Below are 26,371 nucleotides of genomic sequence, written 5' to 3'. Positions count from 1 at the left end.
ATAACCATAGCACCCTCCTTTCATTTAAGTAATTTAGATTCCACGGCATATGGAAAGCAACTACCAATGAGATATCAAAGTTATTGGCAACCACTTATCTTCGTGATCTTTACAACTCAAGGTTCAGATACACTCAATTATTCATACACATAGCTATAGTGCATCGGTACAAAAAGCTTCGCGTTCAAAAATCCTAAGGGCGTGCGAACACTACTGCATTTGCAAGTTCTAGTGCTAACTTGCGTCCAAACAGCTTCTCCACAATCGCTAACGCAAACTCAATGGAAGTTCCTGGGCCTCTGCTGGTAATAAGATTGCCATCAACCACCACCCTGTTTTCTACTTCACTCTGATCTGATAACTTGTCGCACATTACAGGAAAGGCAGTGGCCTTTTTGCCCTGTATTGAAGAAAATAAAAAACCATGTCTCAAATTAACACCATGGTGCAAAATAAAGTCATAATCATTGGAGAAGCATGGATTGGAAATCAAATTTAAAGAAATATTTAGGTCTAGCAAGCATTTTATAACACCAGAAATAATTAGAATGGAAACTCCACAGGGAAATTAGCATCATCAGAGCGTCTTCAAAAATAATGAACTTGAACCCTACTGTACAGTTTGTCATGCATGCTTTTCTAAATCTTGCTGATTGCAGAATGCAGACCATGTGGCCAAGTTGATTACAGAAAAACAAACTAAATGAGCTAAGATCAAGTTACGTGCAACTAAGAGAACTGAATGTATATTATTATCATTTTACTGAAATCTTGCTCTATAAGGATCACAGATTGCCCCAGAAAACAAATACCTTCAGCAAGCCATGGGGCTCCAAAACTAAAGCCGGGGATGCACAAATTGCTCCGTAATATTTGTTTGATTCTCTTTGCTTTTTCAGCAAACTCACCAAGGTTTCTGAGTTTGCAAAAGTTTGGGCACCACCAAGTCCACCCTGTAGAAAATTGAAATATATACACATACTAAATACCATGTATTGATTCATTACTATGAAGAAAATAAGAAGCCACCTTACAGGTAACACAATAAGGTCATATGAAAGTTTGGTTGCTTCATCAAGGAGCATGTCTGCCTCCAGTTTAACTTTGCGCGATGCCACAATCTCTAGTTTATCTTCAACAGATGCAACCACAACCTTTGCCTTTGCTCTTCGCAGAATATCAATGATAATAACAGCTTCCATTTCCTCTGAACCATTGGCAATTGGTACAAGAATCTGAAAAGAAGACAAGTGCAAAATACCAATACATGTTAAAGTTACAAATCCAGTGACAAATTATCTTTGAAGGGTGTAGACAAATTCCTACCAAAGAAATTCAAAATAGCGATAGTCATGCTTCCTTTCTGAGATATTCTTGTCAATAAACAGAAATTTTACAGCAAAATTATCAAAACCTCACCTTGGGCGGATTGTCAGATGTCCACTGCACTGAGTTGAACTCCTTAAAAGTATGTTCATCATCATGATTGGAACGCATGACCTGAACGTTGAATTACACGAGAAACTGATGAGAAAAGGTAAAGTAATTTACATCATAGCAAGGATCTGATATCATAAACCAAAACAAAAATAACAATAAGTAAATGTCACTGTTGTAACTTGTATGTCAAAATTTCAGCAGTAGAAAGCTCAATGCACCCATGTGCACCAGTTCACTCATACATCCCAATTCCAAAAGCCTAACACATACCCATTTCTATTTCCAGATATCACAGAACATGTCAGTGACAGTGAGGGTTTGTCATAAAGAAGTTCATTAAAATAATCCAGAAAGGCAGAAAACACCCACAAAAACCAAATTACCAATTACCAACCATATTAATTCCCAGATTATTCCCGAATACTGACAGACAGATTAAGCATATTATCAGTTATAAGTAAGCACCACATTTATAGTGTGAGAAGAGAGATGAACTAATCTTGACCATTTAATTTCACATGGATGATGAAGATCAATTTCACTTCAATGAGTTCAATCTAATCTGATCATCCACATATGATTGTATAGTTTGGACTAGTCCCTCCCACCAGCACGTGATATGCAACATGCCGGTGTATGCTACATTTCTCTGCTTTTCAAAAACAACTAGAGTTATCATGGCAGTGAATGAAGTCCTCACCAATGGACCTGCAACTTCATACGCTTTCTCTTTCCCAATTAACTGCTCAATCAGAGCAATGGCAAACTCCATGGTAGTTCCCGGCGCACGACTGGTCACAACTGTGCCATCCACCTGCACCCTAGACTCAGAAGTAGCGGCTACGTAAGCGGCCAATTTCTCCATCAATGCAGGATAACAAGTCGCCTGTCCAACAACCACACACACACACACACAGTCACCAAAACCATCACCAATAGCAACACAACATCACAAAGTGGATTGCAAAGCTAACTTTACCTTTTTCCCATTCAGCAAACCCCAAGGCCCAAGCACTACCGCAGGAGCAGCACACACCGCCGCATAAAGCCGTCCGTCCTCAACATGCTTCTTCACAAACCCTTCAAGAACTTTACAGTCTCTCAGATTCTCATCACCCTGTAAACCTCCCTACACAAAATAACAAGAAGTAAATGTCAGTGTTCACTGTTTAGTCTCTGACTTTCTAAAAATAGTTCCACAGTGTCAACCAATCAGAAATCATTATCTTTCACTGCAGTTTGTGATTCAACGAAGGTGAAAAAAAAATGTTTACGAAAATGCCAGTGCCACAGTACAAGCATTATGTATTTTTCTTATAAAAATGACACTCTTCGTGAACCCAAAGATGGTTAAAAATGCACTTCCATGGACTGATTAACAAAAATTAACCACTGAATGAATCAATTCGAGGTGTAACAGATCAACGCAATCAATTAATGATTTACAACTAATGACCAGTCAATTAATCGAAAACGTCTGTAATTTGGTGATTAACAGATAAACGCAATCTCTCGAAATAATTTTAAAATAGAGGAGAGATTGCGAGGTACGGGGAGAGCGACGAGGTCAAAGGCGGTGGCGGCGACGTCGGAGACGGAGGCGTCGGCGATGATCTTGACGCCGTGGAGAGCTTGGACGGCGAGGTTGGCGGAGGAGGAAGCGACGGTGACGTCGGCGCCGGAGCGGCGGAGGACGTCGATGATGATGACGGCCTCCATGGGCTCGGTGCCGTCGGCGATGGGAACGAGGACCTTGTGAGCAGTGGCCATGAGTGTGGTGGAAGAGAGAGAGAGTGAGGAAGTGAAGAACGAAAAACGGTTACTGTTATTGAGTTTGGGTTTGGGAGTGAGAGTTAGAGGAAGTGTGTGAGGGAAGATTCGTAAATGACGCAATGCCATTTATGCTTCTGGAAGAGATGTCTGCCTCGCTGTGTTAATGTGTTCCATCTACGTGTCTCCTTCATGTGCTTCGTCTTCTATCTCCGCTATCACATGCTATTTTTCTTTTCTTCACTAGGCTCTACTAGTACTATTTTAGTTTTGGTCCTAAAATTGTCAAGTTTTCTTATAATAATAGTTTCTAAAATTGGATTTTGGATTTTTTTTTAGGATGAAATTGGATTTTGTTAGTTACTAATATATTAGTAGTTTTTTATGCCCAATTTTATTGAAAATAATACTGATAATAAGTTATAAAATATAAATATTATAATGACATTAAAATGTACATGTCATGAATTAAACCTCAAGCACCTATTATGAATTAAAATCAAATTTCAGCAATTATTCTTTTTACTGACTAAAATAGTTGTTTATTCTTTTTTTAAAAGGGATATCACATTTATTATTAATATTGTTTTTAAGGGACGAAATAAAATTGTCAAAAATTATTTGACTTAAATAATGTGTGGAGATGCGGAATCCACATTAATTTTTTGAAATTTTCCACGCAATTTTTTATCACAGTAAATCAACCAAATAAAGGGTTAGAAATACCTCGCGTCCTAAAAAAAAGTCAAAACCATAATTACAGTGGTTAAAAAATTATTTCCAAACATACGTAAACTTTAGATAATCTATTTGTTTATTTGAGAGGAAAATAATGATGGAAAAATATTTCAAATAATATTAAGTTTTTTTAGAAAAAAATATAAAGTTAGAAAATATAATTTTTTTCAAAAATAAATTAGTGCTTAGGTGTATTTAATTGGATTTTTGGTTCTTAAAATATTATATAAAAATAATTTTAAAACAATATTAAAAATTAGGAGTAGAAAATAATATGTACAAGAAAATTAAGTATGGTATGATTTGATTTGGTTTGATTTACATTATTTATTAAATTTGAACTAAATCAAATTAATCTTTTACAATTTTATTCAATTTAGTTTTTGTAATTTGAAATTTCTATCGGTAAATATTAAAAAATGTTCAAAAAATTTGTTATAATTAAACAAAACTTGAATAATAATTAATTTAATAATCAACGGTATAAATGATCAATTTCAATCATTAAACTTAAAAGTAAAAAGAGTATGTAACACTTACTTTTAAGTTTCAACTATTAAACTTAAAAATAATGATAATAATAAGTGTTGTCGTCGGAGAAAGTCATAGCCACAAACATGGGGAGAGAGATTTTAGACTTTTAGTTTAGAATTTCACAAGAGAAGAGAGAGTGAAAGATTCAATGTTGAGTGTTTTAATCTTAAATTTAGAATGAATATAATATCACATTGTTGTATAAGTATATAATTAATATGAGTCGTGTATTAAATTAAAGGGTGTGGTTTAATTTGATTTGTTCGGTTTTCGTGTGTCAACCCAGAAATCAAATCAAAGTACACAGTTTAAGAAAAATAAAAAATCAAATCAAATTGATGTCTTTAGTTTTTTTGTGGTTTACAATTTTTTGAATTAATTTTCAATTTTACGATGGATTTGGGTCGATTCTATCTAACACCAAATAGAATGAAAAGAGTTATTTTTTTGACAAAAAATGAAAAGAGTTCCTAAACTTAAAAACTCCGAGTAACATGTGACAATTCCAATGTTCAAGCTTTTTCTTACTTTTAATATTAAATTTTGATGTATTATATTTATTTAATAATTCCATTCCGTTATCTTATAAATTAATTACTTATTATAGATAGTTTTTGAAAAACTAATCCACTTATGTTTCCTAATAAATTAAAAGATCTTTCTGTACTTGTAGAAAAATTAAAAGATCTTGTAACGGAATTGTCCTTTTTCACTTTAAATATACGTTTCCTAATAATGATAGAAAGAAAAACACGTAGACTGTATGTAAAAAATATTAAAATACAACAAAAAAAAAAGACATCTATTCTAGAATGGGAGTTTACGTCCACCTGTTGCGCAAGCCAAATTTTATGAGTATAACTTCCTAATATTTCCTAATAATATCGATAGAAAGATAAACACAGATTATATGTAAAAATATAAAAATACAACTAAAAAAACAAAATCATATATTCTAGAATGGGAGTTTTTGAAATGCACTCAGATAAATCCTCCGGCCAGATGATTTTAATTCAGCTTTTTAAATAAGATTTTAGATTTAATCAGTGATGATATTTTTCACCGTAATGTGACTTGGTTGACTCAAGATTTTTTCCTCAAAGTTTAAATAACACCAACATAGCCTTGATTTCCAAAATTGACAACTCTCATTCTATGCGTAGATTTAAGGCCTATTTCTGTATGCATCGTGCCATATAAAATTGTATCCAATGTGCTTGCCAACAGGTTGAAAATTGTTCTTCCAAGTTGTATTTCAAAAGAACAACCAATGTTTCTTGAAGAACCCTCTATCATGGATAATGTACTTGTTTCCATTGAGACCATCCACCACGTGAAAAGTTAAGTGAGAGGTGAGGAGGGTGAATTTGCTCTAAAGGTTGATTTTAATAAAGCTTTTGATAAGATTGATTGGACATATTTATAAGCTATTCTTCATGAAATGGGTTTTCATAGTAGATGGGTTGATTGGATGATGATGAGTGTGAGATCAATGGAGTTTCATGTTCTAGTAAATGATAAGAAAGTTAAACCAACTCTTCCAAGAAGAAGACTTAGATAAGGGAACCCATTATCCCCCTATCTTTATCTTTTTATTATATGTATGGAGAGATTAACATCATTATTAGAAAATTTTGAGGCAAAGGGATTGAGAGCTTCACATTATCAAAGTGTGTAGAGAAATCCCTCTCCTTACATACTTATTTTTTGTTGACGACTATTTTTTATTTTGCAAGGCATCATAAAAAAAAGTTGATCTTTTGAAAAGTATTCTTAGTGCTTTTTAGACCTCATCTGGCCTATCTATAGGCTTGCAAAAATCAGAAATATTTTTCAACAAGAACACTCGGGCACCTCTCAAGAATCATATTTCAGGAGCATTGGGAATCTTAGAATGTCTTGGCAATGGAAAATATCTTGGAATGTCATCCATGTTGGGGAGGAAGAAGAAATATTTTTTTGGCTACTTAACAGACAAAATATGAAAGAAAATTCAACATTGGTCAGGAAAACACTTATCTAAGGTCGGTAGAGAAGTCCTATCAAATCAATGGCTCAGGTTATTCCCTCTTACTATATGAGTGTCTTTCTTCTTCCCTCAACCTTGCACATGAGATTCAAAAGATAATGAATTCATTTTGGTGGGATCGCAACAAAAGTTCTAGAAAAAGGTATAAGTTGGCTTAACTGAGATCGCCTAACCATCAGAAAGGATAATGGAGGTATGGGTTTTATACATCTTTATGTTTTTAATTTGGTCATGCTAGGGCTTCTAGCAAGATTGGAAGTTAGCTTCTGGCTGGGATACTATAGTTTCACAAGTGTTCAAGGCAGAATATTATCCTAATTGTGATTTATTGGGTTCCTCTATGGGACATAATCCAAGCTATACATGGCGTAATATCAACACTTTCGACTTTAGTCAAAGATGGCATTAGATGCATGGAGGATTGCTCGTGGATGTCTCCCCACTTGAGAGAAACTTACTACTAAAGGAGTGCAATATCTTATTTTATGCCCTTTTTGTGAAGATCTCATTGAAAATGATTGGCATTTATTTGTAAGTTGCCCACAGGTACAAAAATTTTGGCTTGAGTTTTCACTACTCCAGAAGGTGAATGAGATTGCTTATTAATTTGGTACATGACACCAAGAGCTTTCTATTTATTGCTTTTCAACAATTAACACAAGTCCAAACCGATGACTTCAACTCAATTTTGTGGTAAATGTGGAAATATAGAAATGACTAAGTTTGGGACGATGTTCAAAAGCCCATTGTTGTTTGCCTTCAACAATCAGTTCAATTTATTCAAGACTGGAAAGTCATTCAGCGAAGCAGAAGGACAGCTCCCCACTTAGTCAAATCACTTTATTTTCAACTATAGTTATACTCTATTTTTCTTCTCTTCTCTTCTCACCTATTTTCTTTTATTTTCTTATTTTATCTCTTCACAACCAAACACACCATAAGAGATCAAGTCATATGTATTTTCACAATCAACCTTGAAAATAAGATATTTTTTCTTCCTTCTTTTTACTTCATCAATTGCCTCATCTATTACTAAGAGGCTACTATGCAGCAAATATCTACCACCAAGGAAAATACTTTGTCTTTGATCTATAAATGTAGGAAAGATTTTCTTCAAATCTATTAGCTAACACCTTAGTCACAATCTTATACATGCATCCCACTAAATAAATAGGCCTAAATTTACTAAGGTCATGTGATTTTTCAACCTATGAAATCAAAGAGATAAAGGAAGCATTATTATCTCTTAGAAAAACACGTGAAATTTATTGACAAATCTAATCACATTTCCTTTTAAAACATCTCAAAAAGACTTGATGAATTTGAAGACCATTTGGGTCCAGACTTTTTAAATCCCCACACTCCTGTACCTTGCCACCAACATGACATTATCCTTGTGTGAGATCAAAACACACACCATCTGAATGTGATCTATGCCAAGGCTATTCACTATTTGTCTATTGTCCTAACCAATTTTTATTGGACATGTATTTAACTTTTTTAATTTATAAGAAAAATTTAACAACACTTGGTTATATGTTATGAAAAAATCAATTGAAATTATCTGATTATATGATTTAAGACTGCTTAATATTTTTTTCAGATAAAGTATATGATTAGTTTACTTATTATTAGTTAAATTTTTATAATTTATATATCACGTAGGATTACTTCAGGCAAAAATTCCATTGTTGCAACTTTGACATTTAAAAAGAAAGTAAAATTTTCAACGAGAAGCTCATGCTCAAATCAGTTTTCCAAAACTAATTAGGGGATATAATACAATTGGTTGAGCATATATCTAAGTTATTGTAAATTAGTATCTATTTTTTATGCCGGATAAAAAAATTCACTTCTACAAATATTAAACAACTTAAACATGCTACAAGATTTTATGTTGGGAGATGGAAGATAACAACCTAGCTTGTATGTAGTGTCACTTAACATTAGCAATAGCTACCTGGATATATATATATATATATATATATAAAATCTAAAACCACGACCACATGTGAAAAATTCTAAATAGGACGTTAAACTCATGGTCAAACCTCAAAACTAAATGAAAAGTTGTTACTTACTTCCATCCATACGTGTCTCTCAAATAAGTTGTAAAGCTAAGTGATGAGAAATGACACACGTGCATGTTTGTTTCCAATGGAGCCACGAAATATAGTAGGTAAAAACATGAATTGAAATAGTCATATCATATCTAGTATTATTTGCCGCAAAAATATCAACACAAAATTCTTCTAGGCCCTCCCTAGCCGAATTAGTGAGCGTAACCCTGTGTCCCTTCCTTAAGACAACCTTGAACTCATATTGCATAAAACAAAATATGCCATCATAAAGAAGGTAACGCCTAGGAGAAAGACGAATGAACATAGAGCATTATAGACTTATATATAGTTAAATTGAAAGATACAAATTTGGTTTAATGAAACATAAATTGAGAAAAAATAACTTTTAATTGAGATTAATATAATTAAATATGAATAACTAATTTTAGGTAACATAAATATATTTTTCTTATATTTAAGATAAAGTAACGGGATCATTGTTTTATTTTCTTTCATGTTTTTTTTAAGAGATAATCCTCTTTATGACATAATTGAATACTAAATATAAATATCGATCATACCAAATATTTGCATGTGAGAGATTAACCTCCTGCTACATCCAAGCCTAGTTGGTATTGGTACTGGAGTGATCATTTATCCCATATAATTCCTTTAGTGGGGGGCCATTTGGGCATTTTCCATATATAGAAACTCGATCTCAATTAGAGAGCGTAGGTGCTGCTTCATTCGAAAGGGGTTTAAAAAATGAGGCACAAATGGACAAGGCCTAGTGGTAAGGTAATGCAAGAGGGTACAACTGTACATACATTTAAGTAGTCCATGACATAGATACAACACTCACATGGTAGATGCTCCTAGAGAGAGAAAGTGTGTGTTTTTCCTTTTCTGTTTGCCATCTGCTGCAGTGTGGTAGCATTGTTGGGTTTCCCAAAGCTCTTTCTACCTCTGGTGGTGAGGAAATGAAGCGAAGGAAGATGGCAATTCGTGCTTTCCAGCTCAGAAAATGTTGAAGTGCTTCTGCGATTTTGAGGAACCCTAATTCTGGGGGTGAGATTTTTTACTCTGGTGGGTGGCTCTGAGATTTTTTACTCTGAAAAGAGTTTCTGGGTCGTGTTTGTTTGTTGAAAAGTTTGTTTTTTTTTTGGCGGTTTTTGATGATGGGTTGTGATTTTTTTTTTCTTGAGAATCTGAGATGGGTAGGGTAGGTTGTGATCTGTGTTAAAAGTGAGTGTTTATTGGTTTGGATTTTCGGTTTTATCATCCATTTCTGGACGTTTGTTTTGTTTCCCAATGCTGCTTCTCTATTCGTGCATGTGGATTTTATGCTTCAATTTTGTTCAGGAATTCAGGGCTTTCCCATCTCTTTCAAGTGATTTGCTCAACTAATGTGTTTGTCGCTCTTTTATTTAAGAGAATGTTAAGTATTTAATGAAAATGATGATATTTTTAAAAATCTTTTGATGTTGTTTCTTTGTAAATAATTGAAGGCATGCAAGGTGTATTAAATTATACTAGTACTTTATTTAAAATTTGGTGTCTTACCAAATGTTCTTAAAATTTTAGCTTTTGAAGTTTGACGACAACTTTCGGTTTCCCTAACTGTTCTATCTTGAAAAAGTAGTTGTGTTCGTGCAAACCATAAACTTCGTAGGATTGCATGTACATTTTGATTAAAGCCAACCTTTGCATTTGCATTTAAGGAAATATTGACAAAATTTGCTAATATTGTTATGCTAATAGCAGAAACCAGAAAACATTATTTAGTAATTATTGCCTTTAAAGACGATTCTCCTTCACTTCTATGTGGAGCTTAAATTTTTTTAATAAGGGAAACATGATGAATATTTTGAAGAAGAGTGTAATGAGGCTTTTTCAGTTAATGATTTGGAAGAGTACTCACTATAGTACTAATACTAGATCTGCAAACTGCAGGGGAAGAAATGAGACTCCCTCTGTTGAAAAACATTATTGCATGAAAAGTATATTATTTCTGAATTCCGATTCCTTATCCCTTGGTTATATGCTATATGCTGTTTTTGTCCAAGGAGAATATTTCTCTTGAAGAAACTGTTGCATGAAAGACAATATATGCCTGATCCTCTATGCCATGGATCAATAATGAAAAACACATGTGAATTGTGGGCAAACAATGGAAGATGTTATTGCTTTGCTTGGTCTTCTTAGGCAGTTAGGCAACATGCTGATGCATCAAAAAGAGTATTGATGGTTCCATATCTAGAAGATAAACTGGAAGTTATCTTATACCCAAACTAAAAATTTCCTTATTTAGGTGTTTATATGCTTTAGTTATTTTGGTGGCTTCTTGTTTGTGCATAAATATAGTTTACCACACCTTTTTTTACTTTACATTTTTTCTATTAATGAGATAGTAAGATATTCATATTTTAGTGAAGAGAGAGAAAGAATCTTTTAATGCATCCTTGTGATGGATGCTCATGGGTGCAAAATTGATTGTGGCTGTTGCCTGATAATCTGTCACCTCATTTACATTTCAATTTTGTATTTAATGCAACTGTGACTCTGAGGGAAAATGATGCCAAAAAATGAAAACGATACTTACATGATTCATGATTATTGTTGTCGAATGATATCTTGCAAAAAAAATTTCTTTCGATAATTAATTAAGAAGCTAAAGCATGTTTTGAATTTGAAGACAGTTTAATAGCATTCCTCACTTTCTTATGCAGATTCTAAAGCCTATACCACAAGATTTTATTGTATTAATTGGGATCAGCAGTGATGAAGTTTGTCAACCAGTAATGTAGGGCTGAAGAAATGCTTTCTTCATAAATTGGTTTACAATATGACAAAGTAGCTTTTTGTAATGGTGCCAACATGTAGACCAGCAATAGAAATTGTATTGTGAAACCGCACTGGTCAGCAGAGATGTTGATCAACAAAGAAACAGAGGATTTATGTGATGATAACTTTGAAGGATCTAATGAAGAAAGACAGATTTTTTCAGAGGTCTTTTCTGGTAATGGCATTTTTCAGTCTAATCAGAAGTGTCTTGTTCCCGTAGCTATCAGCTTTGAACATGAATCTGCTAAAAACACATTTAAATCATTCTGCTCTAGTAATGAAAACTCAGTTGTATTGCATCCCTCATCTTCTAGACTTACACACCCTGAAGAAGAGGACTTTAATGTAATTCGGCATTCCAAAGAGGCTGCTCTGGGGTGTGTGCCAGAGAGTTTCATTTGTGAAGACCAGAATGATGAGGATGTGAATGTCAAACGTATGAAGTTTTCTCCGCATGAACTTGCTTGTAGTAGATCTGATTCAGAAAAAAATATGAGTTCATCACGACTTTCAAAAGTAGTAGTTTCTAACCTGTCTTGTGCTGTTACGAGCTGTGATAGTGAATCGATTGCATTTCGTTTAGTTGAATCATCTAAACATGGTGTGATATCTGGCTGTTATCTATTGAACCATAACAAGTTAAATAAACAAGCTGCCAAGGATGATGTAGATGTTAGAAATTTTAACTCAACAACAGCAGATGAAAATATTGCAAAAGAGGCGCGTGTAAGTAAAGCAGCTGCTTCTCCTGTTTCCCAGGAAAGCTTTGCAAACAGGCTTGTAGTTACAAGTCCGTCAACCACTGTTGTGAAGAAGTCTGGGTCTCCTTTAAATCCTGAGGAAATGCCGGTATCTTCTAATGTGGACATCTCAAATGCATCCTCAATGCTAGAGGAAGAGGACCCCCGTACTATACTGCAGGTTCATATTGTGCAGTTGCTTAAGATGGCAGGATGGTCTATTGAGAAGCGTCAGCGGCCTAGTAGGCGTTACCCAGAGTCAGTTTATAGGACACCAGAGGGAAAGACTGTTCGGGAGTTTACAAAGGCTTGGAGATTATGTGGTGAGCTATTGTCTGTTGAAAAATGCAATTTTATGTGCAGAGATTATAAGGAATGGACTGATATTAGTCAATTCTGGTTTGATCTATCCAGTGCACTGATAAAGGTTGAAAAAACAAAGATGCAGTCAGAAGACCCTGCTGCTATATTGGCTTATCAATGGTGGCTTTTGGATCCTTTTGTAGTAGTTATATTTTTTGATAGAAAGATTGGTGCGCTGAAAAAGGGAGAGGTAGTGAAAGCAACTTGGAGTTTAGTTTCTAGCAAGTATAAGGTGGCATGTGCTCCCATTGGTTCAAGCTCTGGAAATTTGAATCAGGTACCTGGAGGGTCTAATGTAAATGCTGTTCATCAAGCCAAAATTAGAAATTCCGAAAGTGTTGATAAACAGATTTCAGAAAACTATCTGGAAACAAATAAAATCATTGATGGAGATGTGCCAATGGACATGTCAGAAGAAAATAATGCATCCGGTGTGAGCCATGACCTGGTTCATTCTCATGACTCTAGGGCTATGCAACCGTCTGAATGTAGTGAGGAAGAGGGTGGCAAAATCTCAGTAGATTCTGTATTTGGGAGGGATAACAAGTATTCTGCTTCTAATGTTATTCTTAAAAAGAAAATGCGGAGGAAGTGCAAAAGGGTATCTGAAATCAAATTGAGTATGTTCTACCATGGTGACATGCTGGGCTCAACTGTTACTGACCAGGTGCAGTCACTAGATGGTGAAGCAAGTGGGTTGGAAGAGGTCCAGGATTATCTAGTTGACAATGCGAGAAAGAAAAGAAACTGCAGAAAGTTATCATCTGTTGGTGCAATTCAGAGAAATATTAGGAAAACAAACTGCCCCACAGCTGGAACAGATAAGTCTAACAGATGCCTGATTAAAGACGATGATTTATTGGTGTCTGCAATATTCAGGAATAAGGACTTCAGCCCAGAGATGATCCGGGGTAATTCTAGTGCTAAATCCTGCAAATCAAGGGGTCAGAAAAAGTTTAAAAGCCAAAAGGGCCGATGCAGGTTGCTACCAAGGAATCCCTCTAATGCAGGGAAGCACAATAAGGACGGCAATAGGTTTTATTTGGGTGCAAGGACAATATTGTCCTGGTTGATTGATAATGGGGTCATATCTTTAAGTGATGTGATTCAGTACCGAAATCCTAAGGATAATGTTGTCATTAAGGATGGTAGGATCACCAAAGATGGTATTATTTGTATATGTTGTGGTAAGGTGCTCACATTATCAGAGTTCAAGTTTCATGCTGGTTTTACACTGAATCGCCCCTGCTTGAATATTTTCATGGAGTCTGGTGAGCCCTTTACACTGTGCCTCCTTCAAGCTTGGTCAACTGAATACAAAGCCAGGAAAAGCCAGAATCAAGCTGTACATGCTGATGAAAATGATAAAAATGATGATTCGTGCGGATTGTGTGGCGAGGGGGGTGAGCTGATATGTTGCGATAACTGTCCATCTACTTTTCACCTAGCTTGTTTGTCCACTCAGGTCCGTCTGCTCTTAGGTTTATGTTAGTTTTTTTCTTTTAATTTGTTTTGGGAATTTGAACATGCTATCAGAATTAACTATTAAGTGATTGATTTAACATGCTCCTATGCGATTCCTAAATATTTACTGTAAATGTAATAATGTATATATGCCTTTACAGTAGCATAACACTTGTAATTTTGTGGTCTGTGGTTAGGAGTTATTGGGAAAAACCCAGGTCTCACATCGGTTAGAGATAAGTCAAAGATAGAATATATAAGTGGTGAGTAACTCTCATCCTATGAGTTAGCTTTTAGGGTTAAGTTAGGTCAAAATCCACATTCTAAGATAGTATCAAAACTTATCCTAGATCCATTAAAAGGGCCACCCATCATATTATCCACGCACCAAGCCCAAAAGTGTCTGGGCGTGACTGTGTGAGGAGGTGTATTGGAAAAAACACAGGTCCCACATCGGCTAGAGATAAGACTAAGATAGAATATATAAGTGGGGGAAACCCTCACCCTATAAGCTAGCTTTTGGGGTCGAGTTAGGCCCAAACCCACATTCTAAGAGGAGTCTTTATTCTGATTTAGCTGATTACTAGAAAATATAGAATATGGTAATTAGGACTTTCTATAGTAGGTGAGTGGGTTCACTTCTGTGAACATGAATAAATGATCGAGGGCGTGGACTGTAATTAACTTGCTTTTTAATTTTTATGTTGTATGAAATGAATTGATGAACTTTGTGCTTAGTTTAGCTGTGGTTTGATAAATAGGTTCAAGTGAGTATATCCTCTCACTTTATAGACAACTAGATAGCCGCCTGTGCATTGCATGAGTGCTATAAATTTTAGAAGTTATGTAATATGGCTTTCTTCATATTTAAAAATTACATTAAACCCTTTTTTATTTAACAAAGTAATGTCAACTAAATCGTTGATATGGCAGCATAATAACCTGCATATCAAAATATATTTATTATAAATAGATTGAAAATAAAAGTGTAAATACTATTAAAAAAAGCACAATGAAAAATAATCTATGATGATAGTGTTATACTTGTTAGCTCCTTAATAGTTGTGGAGACTCATATGGACATTACATAACCAAAATACTATTACTTTATTGTCTCTAAATCCATTACTAACAATATGTCTGGATCATTCTTTCTCACTCACTCATGAATATAGAGAAGCATGGTAGTATTCACGTAAGGTTTGTAAAGTGGCATATTAGGTTGCTTTTGATCACAAAGTCAATAGCAAGAGCTCGGTACAAATATCTCAAGGGATATTACTTGTCAAGCAGCAGGTTATCTCTTCCTATGGTAGGTTAACTTTTTGTTACTTTTAAAAAAATAGTAATAAAAAAATGATTCATTGCATTGATCATTTCAAAAGAAACACATTTATGAGATAATTACTTATAATTTTTAGATGTATTAGTACCTTCCATTCCTACACCTAAAAATAATTGTAATATGATTCCTCTGTAGCTAGACATGAGAAATTAGAAATAACTAATGTGGTTTAATAATAGAAAATTTACATGCTCTATGACTCGTGGTTCAGGTTTTATGTATTATAACCGATTGATGGTATGGATGAGTTGCTTTTTGTTAGTGTTACCAGCATTTGCACACATTTATTTATGACTCTACTATATGTTTGCATTTGGCAATAAATAAGGTTTTTTTATATATAGTTTGTATTTTTGAGGATGTGATTATTATTAAGGTTTTCTTACCCAATGTTGGAAGAATGATACAATTTTTGTTTTTACTTTCATACATCAGGAGATCCCAGATGGCGACTGGTACTGCACTAACTGCACTTGTAGGATATGTGGAAATTTGGTCATTGACAAAGACACTTTAGATGCGCATGATTCATTACAATGTTCACAGTGCGAACATAAATGTAAGTATGCCTGTATGATCATGTTGCATTATGGCATAATCAATGCTATATTTAAATTATTGTTATTATTTTGGAGGGTAGTTTGTGTACATCTGAGTCCTCCCTAATGCCATAATAGTGGGAGCCCCATGATCTCAGCTTCCCTTATTAATTTGTTATAATAAGTAATTACTTAATTTGATTATGAATAAAGATTTCTTTGATCTGATGTTTGTGCACTTGTTCCCTTTGTAATGCTTCAATGGTTCCATCTGACTATTATGATCTTGTAATAAATAGATCATGAGAAATGCCTTGAAGATAGAGATAAACAAGAAGGAGCAATTTTGGACACTTGGTTTTGTGGTCAGAGTTGTCAAGAGGTACTATACTACAATTTCTCAAATTTCTAGACTTCCATTTGAAATGGATTTCTTGAATTTAGCAAATGTTGGCTAATTGTCTATTATGTTGCATGATAATGTAGTGGCTTGTAATGTGAGTTGGTCATTTTACTGTCCATAATTTGAGATGTTCAAAACTTGAAGCTTTGGTTTATATTTCAAACTCTGTACCAACTTTTGGAACATTAAATGATGATTTTCTGATTAAAATTTGTATAAGGTGGTAAATATACTTATAAAATGTTGCATTTTTCAGACAAATAAGTTTAAGATTAATTTTTTTTAAAATGTAGTCTTTGATATAAATTGTGTGAGGTTAGCTAAACAAACATAATTGGTAATCAATACGTTAGTGGTTTACTTAAAATTCTTCTGCCCAAATATAATTTTAGTGGTTATAACTTATAACAATTGAGCAATATAACATGGAAGCTTCCATGACTGTAATTTTTTTTCCAAAAGCAGATCAAATTTGACAGCTTTTCAAAGCCATACAGAATGTGGAAGCTTCCATGACTCTGAATAATATGGTTAATGGTGTATTAGGGTGCATTATTCTTTTTTTTTTTTGTGCTTTTATTATAATGAACAGCATGAATTTCTTATTGCACTGTAGTGCCAGTTAACAATTTTTTTTTTTGTGGGCAGGGAATACTATTATTTTTTTGTGGGCAATGAACACTATATTATTATATGAGAATGTGTTATGATATTTTGACCTAGTACTCCTATTTTATATTACTAATAATTAGGCTAAGTACACACTACTAGCATAACCTAATAACGCTATAATACCCCAACATCTATTCAATGACTTGAGACTCTGGTTTGTGCAGGTGTACTCTGGACTCCAGTCTCAGGTGGGGTTAGTTAATCAAGTTGCTGATGGCATCTCATGGACCCTTCTTAGATGCATCCACGATGACCAAAAAGTTCACTCTGCACAGTGGTTTGCCCTAAAGGCGGTATGCAATACAAAATTAGCCGTTGCTCTTACTATCATGGAGGAGTGTTTTGTGTCAATGTTTGATCCAAGAACAGGCATCCACCTGATACCCCAAGTTTTATACAACTGGGGGTTAGTGCCTCTTCCCTATGAAAAATTTCCCTCTTCTTTTTGTGCGCTTTCTTATTTACAACTGTCTTAATAATCTCCTGCCCCTCATACTCTTATTTAAATCCTTTTTTTTTTGTTCCTCTTCTCTGTTTGTATGTTGATTTGAGAGGCTTTATTTCATATGATTTCCAGATCTGAGTTTGCTCGTCTAAACTTTCAAGGGTTTTACACCATCGTATTGGAGAAAGACGATGTGTTAATATCTGTAGCATCTATCAGGTAAAATTTAAAATGATGTTTTCCTCATGAAATTTATGATAGAAATTGATGTTTTTAAAATCCTTTTTCTGACCTTTATGTAAATGGTTGGATTTTAACTACTTTTCTAATATGTAAAGACAATTATTTAAATGTCTTTCACTGAAGCTTAAGCTTACCCTTCCAGCTGATTTGTGAATGAATTAGGTTACAGTTACGTTTATTTTGACCTATACAAGATGCTATGTATGTTTTGTATTGTTCTCAAGCCTTTTACATCTTTACAGGGTGCATGGAACTACAGTAGCAGAGATGCCTCTAATTGCAACTTGCAGTCAGTATCGTCGCCAGGGAATGTGCCGACTCCTTGTGACTGCTATTGAACAGGTATAATGTGGCTGCATTTTCATTTGATTGTCCAAAAAATTGTAGTCAAATAAATGGATCGGAAATATAGGGCAGTTTGCTCATGTTCAATTACTATTCCCTTGTCCATCAAATTAATTATTCTTCAAAAGTTGATTTAGACCTGCGCTTAGTGACTTCTTTCCTATAATCTAGTTACGAGTTTAAATGTTTCCACACTTGCTTCATTTTGGCCTTTTGTGTTTCTAAATTTATCTGTCATTAGCAGGTGTTAATATCTTTCAAGGTGGAAAAGCTTGTGATATCAGCCATTCCAGATTTGGTTGAGACGTGGACAAAGGGCTTTGGATTTATACCTGTTGATGACATCGAAAGGCAAAGATTGAATAAAATTAACCTGATGGTTTTTCCTGGGACAGTGTTACTTGTGAAATCCTTGCATTGGAAAGAGAAAATTGAAGGTATTTTTGTTTGGTGCATTTTATTAGCATACTAATATTGTTAAATACTTACTAAAATTAATTTTCTTGTCAGCTCAAACAGGACTGTGTGATCAATCAACTCTAGCAACAGATGAATCAATCAAAGCAGGCATCTGTTCTGAAGGAATGGCCATTTCTGAATCAATGGCACAAGATATTGGAAACATAACTACCAACAAAGGTGAAGCAAAGTCAGAACATGAACCTGTGGATGGAAAAAATCAATCAGACTATGAAGCTGGCAGTGAAACCGGCAGAGATGACAAAACACAAGCTGTTGACACTGCATTAGAAGCCAAAGAATCAACAGAAATAAGTAGCTTTTCTAAAGAAGAGAAGATCTCCTACTTGGAAGTGTCAGGTGGCTCAGAGAAATCTATTGAAGAAAAGAATGTGAAGGAATTGAGAACAAGCAATAATGCAGAAATGGCAAATGAATCAGTACAGCAATCTAGTGAGAATTGTGCTGACAAAGATGGTGCTGAACCAGGTATTAGTATTGTTGAGGACAAGAATATCAAAATAGGTGAGGATCAGCAAAATGCTTTGCAGGGCCATTTTTCAAATCTGTCCTGCAAAACATTTTTAGGCAGCAATTTTGACACGGATTCCAATATTGAATGCTCAGTGATGTATGATGAAACAGCTTTTTTTGGGACTTTTGCAAAGTCTGCAAGCTGAATCGGAAGTTGAAAGAAAATAGATGTTTAGAGAGACGGTGTGATGCTCATAACAAACTTGTAGGGTATCTTAGGACTTAGGGAAACTAACTGCAAAATATGGAAGCATAAAATGGGTTCAAGACTGTTAAAGTTAAAAATGTGACACAATGTGTATAACTAGGGACTAGTGTGTAGCATAAGATGGAGGCAAACTAAAATGTTTATGGCCTTGCCTTAGTTGGTGGTAAGGAAGATAAGATGTCAAAGGAGGTTGTGCTGGTCCAGACTAGGCATTGTTGGGATGCCTCAAATCACTTTATATTATGCACCTACAACTACAATTGCCATCATAATCAATCTTTTAAGAAAAAGTTGAACATTTCACCAAGTGGTCAGTAGTTCTAAAAACTGATCTGCTTTTACGGTTTTACCTAAGCAAATATTTATTATGGGGACTGCAACGTGATGCAAAAAAGAAAAATTACATGCTGCCATTTATGAATTAAAAAAAAAAGAATTCCAGTTTTTTGAAGTAATTTGAACTGTGACAAATTGATTGCACGACAATGTACAACAACTCCAGATAACGAGATAAAGAAAGTTACTCATTACTCATGCAATAGGGGGCATGCATTTCAGGTATAAAATATCAAAATGTTATATCGTATCTGTTTTTAATTTAAACTTACTTTCGGATCTCAACGTAAGAAAAAGGACAATCTTCTGAAGATTTTTAGTAATTCAGTTATTGGTTAAGAAGTTTCTTATTTAGAGGTCATTCTTGGTGATTTAAGGATAATTAATCTTGGTGATTAATAGGATAGATTGATCGTTTTTAATTGGAGGTAGGTCCTAAAGGATCTAGTTTTTTTATTTATAGAAATTGAATTTACATATGGAAGAATTTACAATAATTCATTCTCATCAAGCTAGATAGATTCCTTAGTATTGAAGGATTTAATTTGATATTAAAATATGTCTCTCTCTCTTTAGATGATAAATTTATTAACTTTTTTTTATTTAAAAAAAAACTACTTTAAAAATTATCTAAAATGATTAATTGACTGTGTAAAAAAAAACTGCACCTATAACACACACAAAAAAACACTTATAATAAAATTTTATGTAACAAGAAAATAAAGAATAATCATGAGTCCCAAAGATATAAAATCATGGAGAAAAAATACTCGAATTCGAGCGTAGCTAATAATCCTGCGTTAAAAACAGATACCTTTGTCGTCTTTAATTGTCCTACAAGAGGGCAGAGGGTACGCATGCATGGTCTATTAAAAAAAATGAGGTGAAAAAAGAAAATAAGCATAGAAATAGAATGATAGAAACATTGGTTCTTACGTAAAATGGTTGTTTTGTAATGAGATGGAAGATGATGCTTGTTTGCTAAGGCATAAACCTCTTTGTGTCTCTCTCTTTCTTTCTATCACACTCATCTTCACCTTCACACCCTTTTAACCTTTGTTCCATGCCATGCCCATGATCCAAACCTCCATTCCCACACACCCGGAGCTTCTTCCAGTTCCGGGCCTCCATTCCTAAAACCATGCCTCCTTTCCCCAAAACCTTCTACGCTCGCCCTCCACCTCGCAGAACCTCCTTCCTCGTCTTCTCATGCCTCTTCCTCTCCCTCTCCCTCTTCGTTTTCTTCTTCGCTTTTCTCAGACCCCTCCGGGACCCTCCCTGCCCCAACCGCGTCCCCAGATCGGTTAAAGTTCTCTGGGATCACCGCCTCTCCGGCGACAGCAACAACGCTCCGGTCGAAACCCGACACAAAGTTATGGCCTTTGTGGGAATTCAAACCGGGTTCAGATCCGTGGGGAGGCGCCAATCTCTCAGGAACACTTGGTTTCCTTCCGATCCTCATGGACTTCAAGGGTATTTTTTTTAGTGATCTTTGGTATCTGTTTATAGATGTTGAGGAAAGTGAATGATTTGAGCAATCTTGTTGTGCAACTGTTATCACTGATCTGCTCTTGGAAAATGAGATTGCTTTGGAGTTCTCATAAACATACACCCTTTTTTCAAGTGGTTTAATTATGTTTTAGTCTCTCAAATTTTGGACCCGTCTTTTAGTCGTCGAATTAAAATTTGTATTTTTTAGTCTTTCAAATTCGCAAATTGTTTTTTTTTCTTTTTTTAATCCTTCCCGAGGCAAAAAAAAAAAAAAAAACCCACTGCAAATTGTGCATACAAACCATCTATATCTAAAATTGCTGACTGATGCGGCTGATGTAATACTAGTCTCAATTTTGTTAGAAATGCTTTAAATTTTATATAAAGCATTTCTATTTAGATTACATTAATAGAATAATGAATTCTAAAAAAATTATTCAAATTGACTGATATTAATACTAATCTGTTATATTTTCCATAGTCAGGAATTTTATGTTTCTTTTATGAATATGATACTTTTTGGACATTTCTAACAATATCAACCTTTATTTCTATTTTGGCATTTCTAATTTCTGGAATTATAGATCCGATGTAGTTGTATAGGCCACCGGTTAGCTGTATGCATGAACTGCTCAAACCGTTTTGTTGGTGGGTTGGGTAATTTGAGGGAATTTGTGTCTGAAAGTGATGTGATATAATGGGATTGTCTTTACTCCTTACTTTATCTGCAATTTGTTTTGTTGTTTGCAGCTTGGAAGAAGCCACTGGGTTGGCTTTTAGGTTTGTGATTGGTAAAACGAGTGATAGATCGAAGATGTCTGCACTTCAGAAGGAAGTGGCACAATACGATGATTTCATTTTACTGGATATTGAAGAGGAGTACAGTAAGCTCCCATACAAAACGTGTGTGCTTAGAATTAGTAAACCGCAACATTTTATGTCTGTAGTTTGTTGCTGAGAAGAATTTGGTCATTTATTACAGGCTGGCTTTCTTCAAAGCTGCTTATGCCCTTTTTGAAGCTGAGTTTTATGTGAAAGCTGATGATGACATATATTTAAGGCCAGGTGCCATATCTTTCAGGGTTTAACTTGGTTTAATATAGTGGTAAACTGTGCGTATGAGATTAATGATTACTACTATAATTATGATTTATGCAATCATATTCTTTTTTTTTTGGTGTCAGATCGTCTTTCATTACTACTGGCAAAAGAGAGATCTCACCCTCAGACTTACATAGGATGCATGAAAAAGGGTCCTGTTTTCACTGATCCCAAACTCAAATGGTTAGTTATGTTTAGATTAAGTATATTTTATCTCCATGTTTTAAATTTATGATAAATTTTTTAACATTGGCAGTGCATGCTAATTAAACTCCACCTTTATTGAGACTAAATTTCAAATTTGCAGAAGTGTGTACATCAATATATTGTTTTTGAAGGTTCTAATAAATATAAATATTTCTACTAACAAAAAATATGAAAATTGTAAAAATGATATCATTCTTTTATGGCAATGTCAAGTATACTGAGATGGAAAACTATCACCATTTCAGTAAGGGACTGGTTAAGTAATTTTAGGCCTTTGATGGACTGGATTGCCAAAATTGGATTTTTAGTGCATGTTTTTATGAAGGATAAAAGAGTAAAAGGGTAGACAAGAGAATGCTTTAAGTAAGCCTTCCATGTGTCTGGAAGTTTATAAAATAAAGGGAAGAAAATGAAGGATTATCATCTGAGGTCCTCTGTTATTTACTTCTATGAACATTTTCCATGGGATGAGGGTTGCCCCTTGTCTCTAGCCGATGTGGAAGTTGAGTGTTTTCCAATAGATCTAAGATAAACTGAACCCCAAAAGCTAGTTCATGGGATGAGGGTTGCCCCCACTTATATATACTATCTTTGTCTTGTCTCTAGCAGATGTGAGACTTGGGTGTTTCCCAATAATTTTAAAGTTTCTCAAGTTTTTGATGATTTTAAACATCCAATCAAAGGGAAGGACAATCAATATTCCACCTCTCATTCTTTTGTTATCTCTTTTCTTTCTTTTTCTTTTGGTTTCTTCCCTTTCCCTACCTTCCAACCATGAAAATATACCCTTAAGGATCAAAATGAACTTTTTGGGGAACCTGAATTGTTTTTTACATCCATTTGTTGGGTTGAAAATGCCATGTAACTATACTGATAAATCTTGCAGGTATGAGCCACTATCTAATTTGCTCGGAAAGGAATATTTTCTTCATGCTTATGGTCCTATATACGCTCTTTCTGCCGATGTTGTATCAAGCTTGGTAGCACTTAAGAATAACAGGCAAGTGTTCTTTTCTCCTTGATTTAATCGCTTGATCATTTAACCTTCAATGATAGTAGGTTCGCAAATAACTCGCGTGCATATATTAGGAATATATTTGTTTAAATGATATTTACTGTAGTAATACATCATATCAAATCAATCTGCATCTGCATATTCTAAAACACTATAATTTCATGAGTAAACACAATACTTTAGGACAATATCCCTGCTTTTGTTTTTCATCAGAGAACAACAATAGAAATTGTTGAAAACATGAAATTAGAGTTTTAGAATATATAGATATGTCCATGTCATTTGGCCCTTGAGTTCATAGTTTACACTTGTAAAAGAGGGCAGAGATTTTCATGCCATACAGTCCTGAGGTTCATTTATAAAGGGGGTTAAACTACTCATTTTCGCCCAGTTCATTTCCTTAGATCATTAATTCTTTATCACCGTCAAATGGTTCCCTTATCTTGTGGTCATCAAGTTGTGGATGTCTTTTCTTATAATAATATCTTCAAATGAATCATTGAATTTCTTGGAGGTATGAGCTTAGCAGATTTCTTGCTGTCTTTTTCTTCATTCAACTCATACAATATTAATATTATACTTTAGGCATTAAAGATTTGTTCTAGAATTTTAAATTTTGTTTCTTTCCCAGAGATGCACAAACATGATGATAAGGACTTATTTCAGTCCCCACCCCTTCCCAATTCCTATGATTTTAAATTTAACGTTCACATTTTTTAATCACAGTTTCCGGATGTTCAGCAATGAGGATGTTACAATTGGAGCTTGGATGCTTGCAATGAATGTCAACCATGAAAATAATCTTGAACTTTGTGCTCGAGAGTGCACATCCACGTCAATTGCTGTGTGGGACATTCCAAAGTGTTCAGGTTGGTATTTCTCCTTGGTCCAGAAGTTTGTATGATGGCATTCCCTTGAATATTCTGAAAACTGCATAAAATCCATGCAGTTTGGCTCCCAAAATAATAATAATAATAACATAATAGAATAATTCAAAGCAAAATATTCTCCCTAATGATCCCGAGATTGTTTACCTACACAGGTCTCTGTAATCCAGAAAAGAGAATGTTGGAACTGCATCAAAAGGAAAGTTGTACTCAGAGTCCAACTGTGGACTCTGATGAATAGTATTTGTTTGTATATTTATGAGGCGAAGGTGAATTGCCTGCTCTTGTTATGTTTAACTTCCGTGAGCAGCTACCATTGCATCCTTTTCTATCCATTGATCTTTCTCTTTTTGATTCATATTTCTTCATGTCTGAAGATGCTTTGATGTATTTTCTTTTTTTTTTTTTCCCAGTCAAATTTTTCCTTATATTCCTTTTCCTTTTTCTCCCTACCTTCTTTAGGGAGGAAGGCTTTATAGTTTATATACAGCATTAGAAAATAGATAGACTTTACGGATGATGATACCATTTAACTTCACTAATTTCCCAATTTTAATGTCATTCTTTTTTAAGATTATATGCAGCAGTAAATCGTGTCATTATTTTGAAGAAATGGAGCACTAGTCTTTGGTATGAACTAGCATGAGCTGTTCTCAGCAAAAAAAAAAAACTAGTGTGAGCTATGTGTTTGTTTGGAAGTAAACAGTGTAACTGGAAGATATCTTGACCATTTGTGAGGGGTAGGAAATTGTGATCCTATAATTACAAAGGTTTTGACAATAATTTGCAGCTGCAGATTATAAGGTTTATAACTTTACTACTTTGTTATTTCATTTTAATTCTTTCTTGTGGGTGCTCAATTCTATTCCAGATGTAATGATGCAATTTAAAATTCCATTTATTGCTTACAACTTTTTTTCTCTCCCCTTTGGTCCAAAGGATGAGTTAAACAAACAGACTGCCTTACTAAGTTACTGAGTCTACAGACTGCTAGACTGCTAGTGTTATCGTATTTAATTATAATAATAAGCAGAAGAAGAAATATCTCCATCTTGATGTAATTTTAAGACTATGTAATTACTTATACTGTGTTGTAATATTTCAGCAATTTACCATTCAGAAATTTATGCTTGGCATCAAAGTATCAATATTGGTGAGAAAATTCAGATACAGATGACACCATAATATAGATCCAGCCTCCTGCATACACATAATTTTCTCACTAAAATACATGTAAGAAGCAAATCCTTGATTGGAATATTATGAATCATTCCAAGTGATGATTGTAGACCATGGTGTTTATAAAGGGCATGCCTTTTCCATTTAGGAAGCCAAACTTCTTTTCCCCATTAAGGGCTTGTTTGTTTGAGTTTTTTTTAAAAGCATTTTTTTAATGAAGTAAGCAGATTTCTGCTTTTTTGAAATGTTTGTCTTAACTGTTTTTTCTTTTAAAAAAAAAAAGAAATAGTTTTCTGCTTTTTTTAAGAATTAAATTCTCTCTTTAAAAAGAAAAAAGTTTAAGTAAATTGATCCTAACTCAACTCGTCAAGTGTGAACGATATCTCATTGGAAATAGGATGAAGTAAATCTATGGATAAGTAGCTAAATTGAGATACACATTTTTGAACAGTAAATTAGTCATGCAAGGGTAACTGTGAAATGTTGTTTTCGTGACTTTTCTATTATGCTCTTGGTGGAACTCGCTTTCCCAAAATTAATTTAACTTTTGTACTCGAGCTGAAAGCTTCAACTCATGCAGCTGGAAAGCAATATGGTGCCTGCTGTAATGAACCTTACAATGTTCAAACCACACATCATGGTTTGTGGGTTCCTATCACAAACTAATCGTTGAAATGGTTAATCAACAATTCTGGAATTGAAATGATACTGAGTGTAATCTGGTTCTGTTGACAATGAGATTGAAAAGGAAAAAATGGCTTGGTCAGTTTCGTGTATAATGATTGAGTTTCAAACAACAGCGCTGTCATTGTCAAAGTCATGTAATTGAAGAATAGTGATCTGTTAATGAACGGTGTTACCATGGCCAAAAAGACACAAGGAAGAAACATGCAGTTGTTCATCTAAAAAATCATGAACAAGTTTTAGGCTCCATACTTGTAATATGCCAACTTGTGGGAGAATTTTTTAGTTTTTAGTTT

At 34.3% G+C, this 26,371-nt stretch overlaps 3 protein-coding genes across 5 annotated transcripts; 2 read left to right on the top strand and 1 right to left on the bottom strand.

Moving 5' to 3' along the window:
- Window position 1: 1 nt before the first annotated feature.
- LOC100807226 (protein DJ-1 homolog B) lies at window positions 2–3,422 on the bottom strand. Of its 2 annotated transcripts, XM_003543169.5 has the most exons (7): window positions 2,992–3,415; window positions 2,420–2,569; window positions 2,141–2,326; window positions 1,420–1,500; window positions 1,035–1,235; window positions 813–953; window positions 2–400 (listed from the first exon to the last, which is right to left on the bottom strand). In XM_003543169.5, exons 1-7 carry the CDS (start codon window positions 3,337–3,339, stop codon window positions 194–196), a joined length of 1,314 nt encoding a protein of 437 aa, XP_003543217.2. In that variant the 5' UTR covers window positions 3,340–3,415; the 3' UTR covers window positions 2–193. The 2 variants fall into 2 exon arrangements, with proteins under 2 accessions (XP_003543217.2, XP_040864323.1); XM_041008389.1 differs by having other exon boundaries at window positions 813–1,235; window positions 2,992–3,422.
- A 5,871-nt stretch (window positions 3,423–9,293) lies between these two features.
- On the top strand, window positions 9,294–19,478 carry LOC100795889 (increased DNA methylation 1). 2 transcript variants are annotated; one of them, XM_006594672.4, is made up of 9 exons: window positions 9,294–9,639; window positions 11,301–13,983; window positions 15,763–15,886; window positions 16,166–16,248; window positions 17,106–17,347; window positions 17,519–17,605; window positions 17,872–17,971; window positions 18,219–18,411; window positions 18,485–19,478. In XM_006594672.4, the coding sequence occupies exons 2-9, from the start codon at window positions 11,500–11,502 to the stop codon at window positions 19,111–19,113; spliced, it is 3,942 nt and encodes a 1,313-aa protein (XP_006594735.1). In that variant the 5' UTR covers window positions 9,294–9,639; window positions 11,301–11,499; the 3' UTR covers window positions 19,114–19,478. The 2 variants fall into 2 exon arrangements, with proteins under 2 accessions (XP_006594735.1, XP_006594734.1); XM_006594671.4 differs by having other exon boundaries at window positions 9,294–9,657.
- Window positions 19,479–20,266: 788 nt separating this feature from the next.
- Window positions 20,267–25,045, top strand: LOC100806694 (probable beta-1,3-galactosyltransferase 13). Its single transcript, XM_003543168.5, has 7 exons — window positions 20,267–20,984; window positions 21,753–21,905; window positions 21,985–22,067; window positions 22,187–22,286; window positions 23,197–23,310; window positions 24,052–24,194; window positions 24,368–25,045. The coding sequence occupies exons 1-7, from the start codon at window positions 20,653–20,655 to the stop codon at window positions 24,451–24,453; spliced, it is 1,011 nt and encodes a 336-aa protein (XP_003543216.1). The 5' UTR covers window positions 20,267–20,652; the 3' UTR covers window positions 24,454–25,045.
- Window positions 25,046–26,371: the final 1,326 nt, after the last annotated feature.

The sequence above is a fragment of the Glycine max genome, chromosome 13, assembly GCF_000004515.6.
Source record: "Glycine max cultivar Williams 82 chromosome 13, Glycine_max_v4.0, whole genome shotgun sequence".
NCBI lineage: Eukaryota > Viridiplantae > Streptophyta > Magnoliopsida > Fabales > Fabaceae > Glycine > Glycine max.
The sequence above is the reverse complement of the archived record's forward strand: the minus strand, read 5'-3'. Positions and strand labels throughout refer to the sequence as shown.

What these genes read in the sequence shown, in the direction of transcription:
- LOC100806694 (XM_003543168.5), top strand. Translation starts at nt 20,653, where the DNA reads ATGCCTCCTTTCCCCAAAACCTTCTACGCTCGCCCTCCACCTCGCAGA. An exon ending in TGACATATATTTAAGGCCAG is followed by an intron (nt 22,068 to 22,186) that starts GTGCCATATCTT and finishes TTTTGGTGTCAG; the next exon opens with ATCGTCTTTCATTACTACTG. An exon ending in ACTGATCCCAAACTCAAATG is followed by an intron (nt 22,287 to 23,196) that starts GTTAGTTATGTT and finishes TAAATCTTGCAG; the next exon opens with GTATGAGCCACTATCTAATT.
- LOC100807226 (XM_041008389.1), bottom strand. Translation starts at nt 3,339, where the DNA reads ATGGCATTGCGTCATTTACGAATCTTCCCTCACACACTTCCTCTAACT. An exon ending in CATCTGACAATCCGCCCAAG is followed by an intron (nt 1,236 to 1,419) that starts GTGAGGTTTTGA and finishes TCTTCTTTTCAG; the next exon opens with ATTCTTGTACCAATTGCCAA. An exon ending in AGCCCCATGGCTTGCTGAAG is followed by an intron (nt 401 to 812) that starts GTATTTGTTTTC and finishes TCTTCAATACAG; the next exon opens with GGCAAAAAGGCCACTGCCTT.
- LOC100795889 (XM_006594672.4), top strand. Translation starts at nt 11,500, where the DNA reads ATGTTGATCAACAAAGAAACAGAGGATTTATGTGATGATAACTTTGAA. An exon ending in CAAGTTTTATACAACTGGGG is followed by an intron (nt 17,348 to 17,518) that starts GTTAGTGCCTCT and finishes TATGATTTCCAG; the next exon opens with ATCTGAGTTTGCTCGTCTAA. An exon ending in TTGGAAAGAGAAAATTGAAG is followed by an intron (nt 18,412 to 18,484) that starts GTATTTTTGTTT and finishes TTTTCTTGTCAG; the next exon opens with CTCAAACAGGACTGTGTGAT.